The sequence below is a fragment of the Bombus vosnesenskii genome, unplaced genomic scaffold (assembly GCF_011952255.1).
Source record: "Bombus vosnesenskii isolate JDL3184/JDL3185 unplaced genomic scaffold, Bvos_JDL3184-5_v1.1 scf7180000013295, whole genome shotgun sequence".
Classification (NCBI taxonomy): domain Eukaryota; kingdom Metazoa; phylum Arthropoda; class Insecta; order Hymenoptera; family Apidae; genus Bombus; species Bombus vosnesenskii.
Genome location: NW_022882946.1, coordinates 4,764,631 through 4,777,129, shown reverse-complemented (window position 1 = coordinate 4,777,129; position 12,499 = coordinate 4,764,631). Strand labels below are relative to the sequence as shown.

At 37.9% G+C, this 12,499-nt stretch overlaps 1 protein-coding gene and 1 long non-coding RNA gene across 12 annotated transcripts in view; one reads left to right on the top strand and one right to left on the bottom strand.

Annotated features, from left to right (window-relative positions):
- Nucleotides 1-12,449, top strand: part of LOC117233140 (Down syndrome cell adhesion molecule-like protein Dscam2) — a 124,133-nt gene extending 111,684 nt beyond the window's left edge. For 2 of the 9 annotated variants that reach the window (XM_033493156.1, XM_033493157.1), the window contains exons 12-30: nucleotides 1,560-1,679; nucleotides 2,139-2,312; nucleotides 2,420-2,570; nucleotides 2,905-3,053; nucleotides 3,131-3,262; nucleotides 3,490-3,790; nucleotides 4,376-4,554; nucleotides 4,633-4,802; nucleotides 4,870-5,008; nucleotides 5,145-5,262; nucleotides 5,338-5,789; nucleotides 5,866-6,047; nucleotides 6,172-6,565; nucleotides 6,834-6,962; nucleotides 7,328-7,480; nucleotides 8,226-8,437; nucleotides 8,999-9,152; nucleotides 9,219-9,321; nucleotides 10,006-10,243. In XM_033493156.1, the coding sequence (XP_033349047.1) occupies nucleotides 1,560-1,679; nucleotides 2,139-2,312; nucleotides 2,420-2,570; nucleotides 2,905-3,053; nucleotides 3,131-3,262; nucleotides 3,490-3,790; nucleotides 4,376-4,554; nucleotides 4,633-4,802; nucleotides 4,870-5,008; nucleotides 5,145-5,262; nucleotides 5,338-5,789; nucleotides 5,866-6,047; nucleotides 6,172-6,565; nucleotides 6,834-6,962; nucleotides 7,328-7,480; nucleotides 8,226-8,437; nucleotides 8,999-9,152; nucleotides 9,219-9,321; nucleotides 10,006-10,243 (3,650 nt within the window). Of the gene's footprint in view, nucleotides 1-1,559; nucleotides 1,680-2,138; nucleotides 2,313-2,419; nucleotides 2,571-2,904; nucleotides 3,054-3,130; nucleotides 3,263-3,489; nucleotides 3,791-4,375; nucleotides 4,555-4,632; nucleotides 4,803-4,869; nucleotides 5,009-5,144; nucleotides 5,263-5,337; nucleotides 5,790-5,865; nucleotides 6,048-6,171; nucleotides 6,566-6,818; nucleotides 6,963-7,327; nucleotides 7,514-8,225; nucleotides 8,438-8,998; nucleotides 9,153-9,218; nucleotides 9,326-9,990 lie in introns of those variants that run through there. The other 7 variants (XM_033493153.1, XM_033493151.1, XM_033493152.1 and 4 more) reach the window with 7 other exon arrangements.
- Nucleotides 7,262-10,082, bottom strand: LOC117233144. 3 transcript variants are annotated; one of them, XR_004493271.1, is made up of 4 exons: nucleotides 9,956-10,082; nucleotides 8,979-9,317; nucleotides 8,168-8,426; nucleotides 7,262-7,781 (listed from the first exon to the last, which is right to left on the bottom strand). It is a non-coding gene; the product is annotated as an uncharacterized LOC117233144 (long non-coding RNA). The 3 variants fall into 3 exon arrangements; XR_004493270.1 differs by having other exon boundaries at nucleotides 7,262-7,775; XR_004493269.1 differs by having other exon boundaries at nucleotides 7,262-8,426.
- Nucleotides 12,450-12,499: the final 50 nt, after the last annotated feature.

Here is a 12,499-nt window from a genome sequence, read left to right as displayed (position 1 = left end):
TATGTGAACGTATCCGCACGAATGAAACGTCAATATAGATACATTGCATGCCGCAATGTCGAAAGTAAAGGAACACGCGCCCCATGTGTTTCCAGCGCGAATTTTCCGGTAATGTAGGCTAGTAGTACGTATTTATTATTAATTAAATTCGTATTCGTCGAACTAGTCGTTAGAAGCGGGTACTTGATATATCTATATATACATATATATATTATTATTCGCCTATCCACGATATATATCTTTCGGTTTTCCGCCGACATGCTCTCATCCAAGAACCTCACATTTCCTGCCCAATTGCGCCTTTTCTTCTTCCGAGAGTTCTACTTGTTTCACGCCACAATTGAACGAGTATCTTATATATTTAATAACACGTTATACACACAATCTTTACATACATTTGGTCTACATACACATATATATATATTTATATATATATTATATTGTCGCACGCGTTAATGCGTGGCCGGTATTTGCCGTCTTGTAAAACGTTGGAACTCCCACTCACAGTATCTCGCTTGTGCAGCGTTTTTCACCACCGTAAAAAGTAGAACCCGCCAAACAGTACACCCAAAAATACAGTAAACCTCAAACTCTCGACACTGGTCGATGCGCGGCGTACCGTCACGGATCATTTATACCGTTTTGGAAACTCACTCATATCCGGTGTTTGTCGCAATTTAGACGATGCACACATTTAGTGGCGATTTCGTTTGAGCCGTAGCTAGATATACAGAGATCTCAGATAGATGCTTCATACTGCACTGTGTACCTCATTCTCTTTTTTTTTCTCTCTCTCTCTCTCTCTCTCTAATTTTTTCTTCTTTTTTTTTTTTTGTTTTCTTTTCGTCTGTCTCCTTTTTGGGCTACGTATGTACGTTGATGGTGTATCGATCGAACCGCTTTACATTGATGATCCTTTAGTAGATGCAGAGAAACAAGTCCAGTCGTTTATTTGTTCGAAGCGATCCAAGAGAATCGGTCGAAGGCTTGTACGTCGCGGACGTCTCGCATCGACAGTTAAAAACCCCACTTCCATACTAAACCTCACCCACGAACCTTCATTCACTTTATCTCTTAATGTCTCTGCCACTTTTTCATTATGTAAATTTACCATTTTTTCCACCATTATTACGGAAATTCGAGATTTTGTCAAAATTTGTTTAGTCGCGTGTCGAATCTTTTCGCGGCTTGTTTTTCCGATACTGAACGATCGACTTCTCGGATAAATCGTTTTCGGATAGATTCGAAGTCGAAAAGAAAAATAAAGAGTAGAACGAAAAAAAGGAACGATCGTTTCTCGTCGACGACAGGCGCCGTCGTTCTGCGTTCTCCTCGTACTTTCACTTTTGTACAGTGTATCTTTCTCGTTTTGTACATATGTATCTGGATACTGCGTTTACGACGATATAGCGCCATACCGTCGACGAGCTCGTCCTTTGACCGCGCTTTTCACGACTCTCTCACGACGTACCTGTCTCTAAATCGCTAACGACCAGTAAAAATAACGTACACGGAAGTATCACAACGACTTGTCTAAAGCTGTCCGCTCTGGTTTTCAGTACCTCCGCGATGGATCGTGGAACCAGCGGACGTGAGCGTCGAAAGAAACAAGCACGTCGCTTTGCACTGCCAAGCGCAGGGCGTGCCTACACCTACTATCGTTTGGAAAAAGGCCACGGGTAAGAAATTTGCTACGTTAATCCATTAAGGGCTGACAATATTTCATTTGTAATTTTTTTCAAGTCGATTTACATAATTGGATCTTATTGTTAACGTCGTAGCGATAAGAAGAAATTTCAAAAATTTATTTAATATTTTTTTTTTAGCATTGTTCACTATTCTCTCAACTTTAGATCGCAGATTCTACGATGTTATAAAGTTTAAAGAAATCTGTAAAGTTTAAAGCGCTTATTTATATGTTATCGAAAGTCCTTTTTGTTTCTGATTTGCATAATAAACTTGTATAAAGCATTGAGTTGTTGGAAAAGTTCGTACCATTTTTATTATGAATTTCTATCAGAAGACATCGAATAAACGTTGCTCTTGGTTGGATAATAAAGGGAATTAAAAAAGAAAAAAAACGTCTAAAATTCGTTGATAAAATAGATTTGATATATCTCATTATCTGAACAAAATAGGAAGCAAATCCGGTGAATACGAGGAGTTGCGGGAAAGAGCGTACACGAAAATCCTCAGTAATGGTACGTTGCTGTTGCAACACGTGAAAGAAGACAGAGAAGGATTTTACCTCTGTCAAGCGAGCAATGGCATTGGGAGTGGTATCGGCAAAGTAGTTCAGCTAAAAGTAAACTGTAAGTACCTTTGTGTTGAACGTATAAATCGAATAATCATATAATAAATTGTATATCAGTAAAATCAACGTAAAACGCATTATGTTCTCGTTTTGATGTCTCGGTAGCTTCCCCATACTTCGCTGCACCATCGAGGCTCGTCACCGTGAAGAAGGGTGACACAGCAACTTTGCATTGCGAGGTACACGGCGACACACCGGTCTCCGTCACCTGGTTGAAAGGAGGAAAAATTGAGTTAAATCCCTCGACGAACTATCGGTAAAGCTGGGATTAGCTTGAATACTGTCGAATGAAACTCTTTGATATATTGCTAGGAACTTATATTTTTAAACGCGTGATAGAAAAAAGTTGTTTCAAAGTTTTATTAACTTTTAATTAAATTTTGATCAATTTTTTTTATTTGTTTCTGTATGAGATGATTCGTCATTTGTTGGCGAGTGTTTTGTATAAGACGAATATGTACATACACGAGTGTTTATATTAGAAAGAATTTTAATTCATAGAAGTTGCGTTCCAATTGTTTTTCTGTTAGATATTAATTATACATAGGATTATGACTAAATTTTTTACGGTTGCTTTATCATGTGTGAAGAGTTACGGTGAAACGAGAGGTAACACCGGATGGTGTGATTGCACAATTACAAATTTCTTCGGCGGAAGCCTCAGACAGTGGCGCGTACTTTTGTCAAGCAAGCAATCTGTATGGTCGTGATCAACAGTTAGTGCAACTCCTCGTACAAGGTATAATTTCATCGATGAAAATAGATATAACTAAACAAATATTCGTTTAAAGAACGATCGATTTCATTCTAATTTAGAGCCACCACAGCCGCCAAGTTCTTTAGAAACTGCCATGGTTGCCAGCCGAAGCATTAACGTTAAATGGCAACATAAATCACAAGACACCAGTGAAGTGACTAAATATATTCTCCAATATAAAGAAGGCGATGGTGAATATTTTTCAATTATTTAAAGAAAATATATCATAGTAAAAAAAATAAAAAAATCTAATAATAAAATATTTATCATTATTGTCATTCTAGATCACATTGCTCGTTGTAACGTTTAGTAGATCAAGCAAATTTTGATTCATAATTGATCAAAATTTGAATTTGCATAAACACTCCGAGTCTAGTGATATGTATCAACATTTATTGAATAAATTGTATTAAAACAGCTGGAATGTGGCAACAACAAGAATTCACCGGGCCGCCTCTTTCGTATGCAGCTCTAATAGACGAATTAAAACCGGCAACTAGATACACTATACGCGTAATAGCCGAAGGACCAGCGGGTAGATCAGTGCCCTCGGCAGAACTGATTGTCAGAACCGAGCCACAAAGACCGGCTGGACCCCCGATTAATCTTGAAGCTAGGGCTCTGTCCTCCTCTGAAATTTTAATTACTTGGTCGCCACCACTGCCTGAACTCCGACACGGTGACATTCAGGGATTCAATGTTGGCTACAGGGAAACAAGGTAGGAATATCGAAGCAGAGTAATCTGTCTTGTACAATCGCTGTACTTTAAAATTCGCGCACAAAAGATGCAACTCTATAAGTAAACATTTTATGTTAGTAAAGTTTACATATATTTTATAATTTCGGAATTACGAAAAATGACCTATGTCTAATGAAAATCAACCGGTTCTATAAAAACTTTCTTATGGGGTCCAGTACTTCATGATTTAGTTAGATATAACTCTCCTGCAATGTAATAATTACAAATACGCTCATCGAAGTAATATGATGAATATTTTGTTTAAAAGAATCTATATTGAACAGAAATTAAAGATACTAGAAATGTTCTTAAATAAAATTTTTTTCAGGTGCCACACTTCATTTTCATAGTGTTAAATTTTTGTAGTTGTATAAAAGTACCATCAAATTTAATATGCTTAATATATTTGAACTTAATTAATTAGAATATAAATGCTGTAATAAATACAATGGTGTACAAATCCTTTTTGTCACCACTACATTTCAATTCTAATTATACAAATGTTTTGAAGCACATTGAACTATTCAAGTTCAGAACTCCATTACGCTAGCAATCTTCTTTCAGCTCGGCGAATCCCTCGTATAACTTCAGCTCTGTGTCCGGAGACGGAGAAGAAGGGGGTGCAGAACTTCGGCTAACAGGCCTTCGACCCTATACAAAGTACACTTTAGTGGTTCAAGCGTATAATCAAGTTGGATCTGGTCCACTTTCCGAACCTTTGTTCACACAGACAATGGAAGATGGTAAATGATATTTTTTAAGATGTCAAATAATTGTGTATTTCGAAAAGTATATTTAATTACATAAATTAATTTATTTAGTGCCCAGTATGCCACCCGAAGATGTAAGATGCGCTGCGTTAACTTCACAATCACTTCAAGTATCTTGGCAGCCACCACCTAATACGCACAGCAATGGTATTATTCAGGGATACAAGTTACATTATGAACCTATCCTGGCGGATATGTGGCGCAGTGTCGATGAAATGGAAGTAAGCATAATATCTTTTTTACTTAGACAGATTTAAACTGAGATTCTTCAACGTCACATTGTTTTAGGTTCGTAAGACTAACGTTTTAACCATTATTCTTACGGGTCTGAGGAAATATACAAATTATACCATTCAAGTATTAGCTTTTACAAGAGTTGGAGATGGAGTACCTACAACAGTAACTTACTGCCAAACGGAAGAGGATGGTAATTTTTGTCAAACTAATTGAAAGTTTACGCAATTGTAGAAGTATCTCTAGTAAATAACTTGAAACTTGAAACAACTTGAAATAATCTTATAAGTAGAAATGTAATAATCGCAGTATTTTTAATTTATCCACAGTGCCAGGCAGTCCAGCGGATATAAAAGTGGTGGTAAGCTCACCGCAGGCACTTTTTATTTCTTGGCTCCCACCCTTAGAACCAAATGGAATTATTACAAAATATAATCTGTATACGAGGTAAAAACAACCACACCAAAATCGTTACATAAATTTCTATTTAGTTTTATTACTATAAAAATATAAATGCTATAGGGTCGTAGATGGCCGAGAGGAACTTAATCACGGTAAAAGAACACTGCCAGCAACAAGCACTTATTTCGAAGCGACTGATTTACAACAACACGTAGAATATCAATTTTGGGTGACTGGTAGCACCCGTGTAGGCGAAGGTCAAAGTTCCAGAGTAGCCGCACAGGTTCCAACAAATCGTGTACCAGCGAGGATTACGTCTTTTGGAGGCCACGTAGTGCGACCATGGAGAGGATCTGCTACGTTGGCTTGCAACGCAGTTGGCGACCCAACTAGAGAGTGGTATAAAGGACAATCCGAACAAATTCGTACTGACACAACCAGAAACATACAAATTTTACCGTCTGGAGAACTCGTGCTGTCGAATTTACAATCACAAGATGGTGGAAATTATACTTGTCAGGTGGAGAACGCTCAAGGCAGTGATAAGTTACATTATACTTTGACTGCACAGGGTAAGTTTAATTTTTGAAGGATAAATGGTTATTAATAGTTGAAGTTGTAAGAAGATTAATTGGAATTGTTTCACAGTACCGCCCAGTGCACCCGTTCTGTACGTAACGAGTTCCACATCAAGCAGTATTTTGTTGCACTGGAAACCTGGACACAATGGTGGTGCTTCACTCACAGGCTACACGTTACATTATCGAACGACACATGGAAATTTAGACGAGTTGCAACTATCTCGTCATGCCACAAGTCACGAATTAAAGGTATAATAGACATACATTTATTCTATATTCATATCTTTAACATAAACGATTTCCAAAGCGTAATGAAATGTTTCAAGAATATTTTATACTGAACGTATTACTGATATAATCTATTAATTTCCAGGGTCTCCTATGTGGTAACACATATCAACTATACTTGACATCTCACAACAAAATCGGGAGCAGTCCATCGTCACCAGTCCTCTCAGTTCGAACACAGGGACAAGCACCAGGAATACCACCAGCTGCAGCTTTTCTCAGTCCAAACTCGACCACATTAGTCCTCCGACTTCACGTATGGCCAGATAATGGCTGTCCGATTCTTTTCTTCGTGATTCAATACAGACCCATAAACGAATTTCATTGGACATTAGTCTCAAACAGCGTGAAAATGCAACGAAGATTTGTGGTGACAAATTTACAACCGAGTTCGGTTTACCAGCTGAAAGTTGAAGCCCACAATGTAGCTGGCAACAATCAAGCGGAGTTCACATTCGTAACATTGACAAAGGAAGGCGGTAAGCTTGATGATATAACTATTCTTCGTTCCAAACCAATTGATCATTAGAGCTGAATTCCAAAATTCGAATAATAAGCAACAAATTTATCATTTCTCAATTATCAAGAGCAGTTAATTTATAATGGACAAAGGATAGAGACATTTCACAGCTTCTAACAAATTTTGAAATAGAGCAAAACGAATCAATCTGGTGACAATATTCAAGTTGAAAGAATTATATCCAAAAGCACTGTGTTCCTGAAACCTTGCAGAACCGCCTCCTCCAGAACTGTCGAAACGTGGAATTGCTTCGTCCGTACCATTCTACGCTGATGTGAAAGTGATGCTGCCTCTGATCGTGGCCACTGTTGCTTTAGTTGTCGCTGTGGTCATCGTAGGTCTTCGCTGGCGAAACAGTAAGTTGTTCATTGTAAATTTCTATCAATTGTTGAACTTTAATATCTGAATGGTTTACCTACATCGCAGTTCACTCTGTATTTTTAATGTCATTCGCCATATTATTTTGAAATCGTTAAATTTAGAAAAATTAATTCCCTGTAGAGAAAATAAATAAATAAATAAATTACTGTGATATTTGATTATCTATATTTTATAATAATGTTTCATCTTGCATATAACCCATGAGATGTTGATGTTCCACTTGGTGAAACTCACAATCAATGGATCATGAAACAATTTTGATCGGCGATAGATATATTGTAAATAAATCCTATTTATTCATACAGGGTACATACATATTTTATTTCTATTTATATATAAGGATATCTCGGAGACAGAATGCAGCGTCCCATGAAAGAGACCCAAGAGAATCAACAGAATGCCGAAACTCAAAGAGAGCGTTACTACGCGACGATTCACAAGGTGGCTTTACAACAAGCGGCGAATACGGGTGGAGGGCCCGACAAGATTCCAGGTGAACCTTTGTTACGATACGGACGACAGCCAGGTTTGGTACTATAATTGTTGTTCAGGTAAAAGAAAATCGCACGCGTAGCGCTGTTCAACCAAAGTGGGCAGACCCGTTAGCGTTCGATTGCAGTTCACAAAGCAAAGGTGGATTATTTTACATCTTCCTTTCATCACCATAGATCATCGTCTTTTTTCTTTTTACCCTTTATGCGACCGATCTTGAATGTTTCACTCGTGTTCCACTGCATATTTCATTCGACACTTCATCATGCATTGCTTCTGCCTTCATCGACCACCCTCTGTAACTTTTTAGAAACTGTATCACTTAGGATATCACTAAAATGTCTAAGTTAATAGTGACGAGAACTCATTAGAGAGATTTGTAGTCAATTCTGTGTTTGTCAATTCTGCTCTCAGGAGAATATTATAAAAAAATGTATTCTGATATAAAAGAATATTATTGTAGTTACATTATTGGATATTTTATTCTATACATTCAAAAGCATCTATTAACAGAATAAACCAAAAAATTCAGAGGTGCGTTTGATTGATGATGATAGTCTCGTGATATTCTCCTCAAGAAACCAGTTGCTTCTCAAGAATCATAGTTCACGTTAGAAATTGTAACAGAGAAATTACAAAATGAAAGTAAAATCATTCTATAGTAAAGCAGATAAAAATCGATTCTCACATAAAAAATTCATCCCAACGCGATTTGAAAGGTAGGCAATGCCTCTGGTGGGTTACAGAGACAGCGGAGGACATCTCGCCGTACGCTACGTTCCAGCTTTCGGAGGGTGGCGGGGGAAGCCTGGCAGGGTTGGGAGGGTTGGGAGGACTGGGAGGCGCGGCGGAAGCTTCAGCAGCCGGCCTCCACCCGAACAACACTCTGCTACACAGTTTCATGTATCACGAGCACGCCATGACCGAAGGGTGCGCAAGCCCTCCACCTGCCGCGACGGTAAGTTCACAGTTTAAATTAGTAGCTAATAGCTTAAGAATGTTAATATTTTATTAATTTATTGAGCACTAAATTCTTATTTTCCCATTAAATTATAATCTGTAATATATGCAACCATTAGTACCACCCCAGGGCTTACTACATTAATTGATCGATATATTCATTACATTAATTATAAATAACGTAACATTAATTACATATATTAATTCCTACATTAATCGCGATATTAATTGTTATGAGGTAACTATTGATTACTAGCGTACATACATATGTATTAAACATATTGCAATTCCCCATAGACATTTGTTTTGAATAAATTGGCCCTTCCACATCTTTTTCACGTATTAATTCATATTTTATATATTAGGAGAAATAAATAAGTTCTGTTCCTGTTATTATTTGTTCATAAAAAAAAGCAAGTAAAGTTTTATACAATTATTTCTACTTGATACGTTTTAATGTTAATGATATTTCTTAAAGTAGTGATTCATTTGTAAAATGTGATGAGAAGTCACAGGTTTTATATTTTTATTAGACCTACATATCGTGTTATATTCACAGAGCATGAAGAGCGTTTCTTCGAGGAGACGACAGCAGAGAAAGCAACAAACTCCGGGCGATGTCGAGACCGACGAGAGCGAGTCTGACCCGGATCAGTTGACGAGCTCTCGCACAGAGTCTTCCAACCAACTGGACGCGGGCAAACTCAAACACAGTATGCGTAATCATCCATCCAACTCCTTCATAAAATAATACCTTAGTAATAAAATTTTACTTCTAGTTCGGGCCGTTTCCGATTTCATTTATCACGGTACGTCGAGCACTTCTTCAGACATCTCGCCCATGTCAGAGCAGAAGTCACTTCCTCGAAGAGGACGATCTAGGTAATTGATGAATAATCTATCTTTCATTAATTTTTAATATTTTTATATTAAATACATTCATTAGTTAAATTATCATTCGTCTCATTCATAATTGATTCGTATTCGTAACACATCGTACAGAGCGTTTCTCCAGTAATTAATTTGATACATTGTTTTCTTTTTAAATTGTCACACACACAATACTCATGCAGAAAGGTTTCAATATAACAATTACGCAGTTATAATGCAATGAATGAAATCAACATCATAGATAATAGAGGCAAAATGAGAAAAGTAAATTTATTAGAATATATATTCATTGACTTATTACATCGTTAAAAAAATTGCGATCATTATATTATAACAACTGAATAGTATACAATTAAGATCTAAAGGGTTAGTTTTTAATCAAACTTATCAAATCCCAAAATATTTTACGAAGTTTCAATCCCAAATGATACAAGTAGAATACTCGCATAGCATATCACACGCGAAACTCGATCATAAAATAATGATCCAAATTTGATTTCCAAAAAAAGGCCATGTATCATGTTCATGTTCATAGATCATCCAATATTCATAAAACTCTCTGTACGGCCAAGATTCAGCCAACAATGTTGAAAAAAAAGCAAACTCATATATGTCATATTCTCACCCGTAGTAAGTTCATTTCTTTGGCTGTCCCGTAAGATGGCATGTTCCCAGCAGGAGCTCTCTACGCACATTATTACCGCCGATATCGGTCGCGGAGACCACATTCGTCGGAGGCAATCAGGGAAACGTAGTGCCAGGGAATGGCGACCGTTCCGACAGGCCAGAACTCAGCGAAGCTGAGTGCGATATCGACTCCTTGAAGAAGCTGAAACTCGGTCTGAGGAGCTCCCTATGGTCAAGGCCGAGTACCCAAAATAATCCTTCCTCCGATTACTCTATCGCCGTTTAATTCGTTCCACTCTCTTCCTCTGTGTGCCTCCTCTACTTCCCGTTATTGTCCGTGGTAGGCCAAGATATCTCTGTTCTCCCTCTCTTGATCCCATGGTCCAAAGAGTTAGATAAATGAAAAAAAAAATCCTTTTATCTGGTGTCTCGCCGGATGTTTCGACGTGGTTAGATTTAAAATGAAAAAGAAAAAAAAAAGTTGAAAGATAGGACTTGGTGACGCGTAAGTACGCGCGTCCGTTTCCCTTTTTCTCTCTGTCGATTATAGATGAAAATTAAATTATATTCGTTGCTGGGAATATCGGCAGATGAATCGCTCATAGATAACGGAGAGAGGCTAAATAAACGAAATATTAAAATAAATATCGTGAAATGAACTGTATCACGTGCATTGTTAACAAAAATAATTCGACTGACTCGTTATCTCTCGTTAATGGAACGTCGAACAAGTTATACACTTTTTACCTTTCTCTTCTTTATCTATGACGCAACGAGATATTATATCCGTGCGTGCGTGTACGTAACGAGTGAATGGTCAAGAAGTTGAATGAGTTAATCGCGTGTAAGAGTGCGTGCCAAACGACAATTTGCTCAGACCGCTGCGACTCGTTTGCCGGCGGGCGACCCATTCGAGACCAAAGACTTAATCGTACGAACAGAGCACGGGAAAGTCCTTGGAGCACCAGCGAATCGTGGGAAACGATGGCATCTTGTATTCGTGGAAATCTCGCGTTTCGATCTTTCTTCGAACGATGGACGATCGGCTTTGAACGTTCGTGCGGTTGACCGATTGGATATTCTAATGGTATAGACGAGTAGAAGTAATTATTAATAGAATAACGATGACAAAGAAGCGGTACAACACAATTGAAAAAACGTTTACTCGACGTCGATTAAATTGATCATTACGTAACTAATTGTCACGATCTAAACAACTTGTCTCCTCTCGATGCACACCGGGAGCATTTATTTTGGTCACGCTGGCCTACGCTGTCCGTTCTACGATTCTAGACAGGTCCGCCGTTATTTTTTGCAACTACGTTCTGCGTTCGTTTTTCTATCGACTTCTCCGGCGCAATCGATTCGATCATTATACAAACTGCGACTCTTGAGTTTTATGTTATGTTTTGTATATATGCGAAATGTTTTATTTTATGAGTCACAGTAGATGGTATATGTATTTCTCTGTTTCTAAAATATTCTTTTTCATTTATTTACGACGCTTAAAAATTCCTTAACACGGCTATATCAAAAAATTGACTCATCATCCCGTACTATCGTACCGATTAACTAACACTTTTCCTAAATATGAACCAAATATTAAATTTCGCAAACGATGATTAACATTAGAAATTAGTCATCTTGTTATCTTTCACTGTGTTAGCTAATCTCATCAACTATTTATTCTGATCAAATATTGCAAATTTTACTGAATAATATGCTCCTCGAGCAACAACGAATCTCAACAAACGGTTCAAAGCTCGTGTAACGTTCGTTACCGAAAGAAGCGATTTTTTCAATTCGTAAGACTGATTTTCTTACTCTCCGTTCGATTGCGATTGTTCACGAGCTCGTATTCGATCTAATTTCAACGAACGAATCGCCGGACATCGTTTTCCACGTTCTCGATCCGTGCTCGCCTGTGTCCAGTTAAATACGTGCGCGTGGTATTAGAATCGGAATGAGAGTTATTAACCGAGAAGAAACCCGAAAGAGAGTGCCGATTCGGCGCGGTTTTACGCGAGCCAACGTAAAACTATTCGTGGTACGTTTTAGAAGACAACAATGAGACGCGTTTGTCCGTCTTCAAGACGGGCTCGTCGAAGGTTGGGCTCTGTTGCATTGTAAAGTTTATACGTACGTCTAAACACCGTTGATTACTTTAAGTCCGTTATTAAATCCTAAGACTTCTAAGTAAGGCATTATTTCCGCGTGCGGGCGGACCGCACGCTCCTCTCCCGCTCTGTAAATTTTTCGCCGTGCCGACAAAACGCTAGTCTAACATCGACAGCGACCATTTCGACTCTGGATCGTTCGTCGATTAAATACATCAACATCTCTCTTCGAATGTCGCGCACTTCGGCCGAAAGACTCGCGAATCGTACTCAAATTATATTCGAGATCCAAACGGTCGTTATTTTCTGATTAAATAATAATCAAACTCGAATTAACCCATTAAGGTCCAACATTGCATTAACGCAATATGATAAGTAATATTTTCCATTTTTTTAATTTTATACACCCAATCGTCAATCGATTT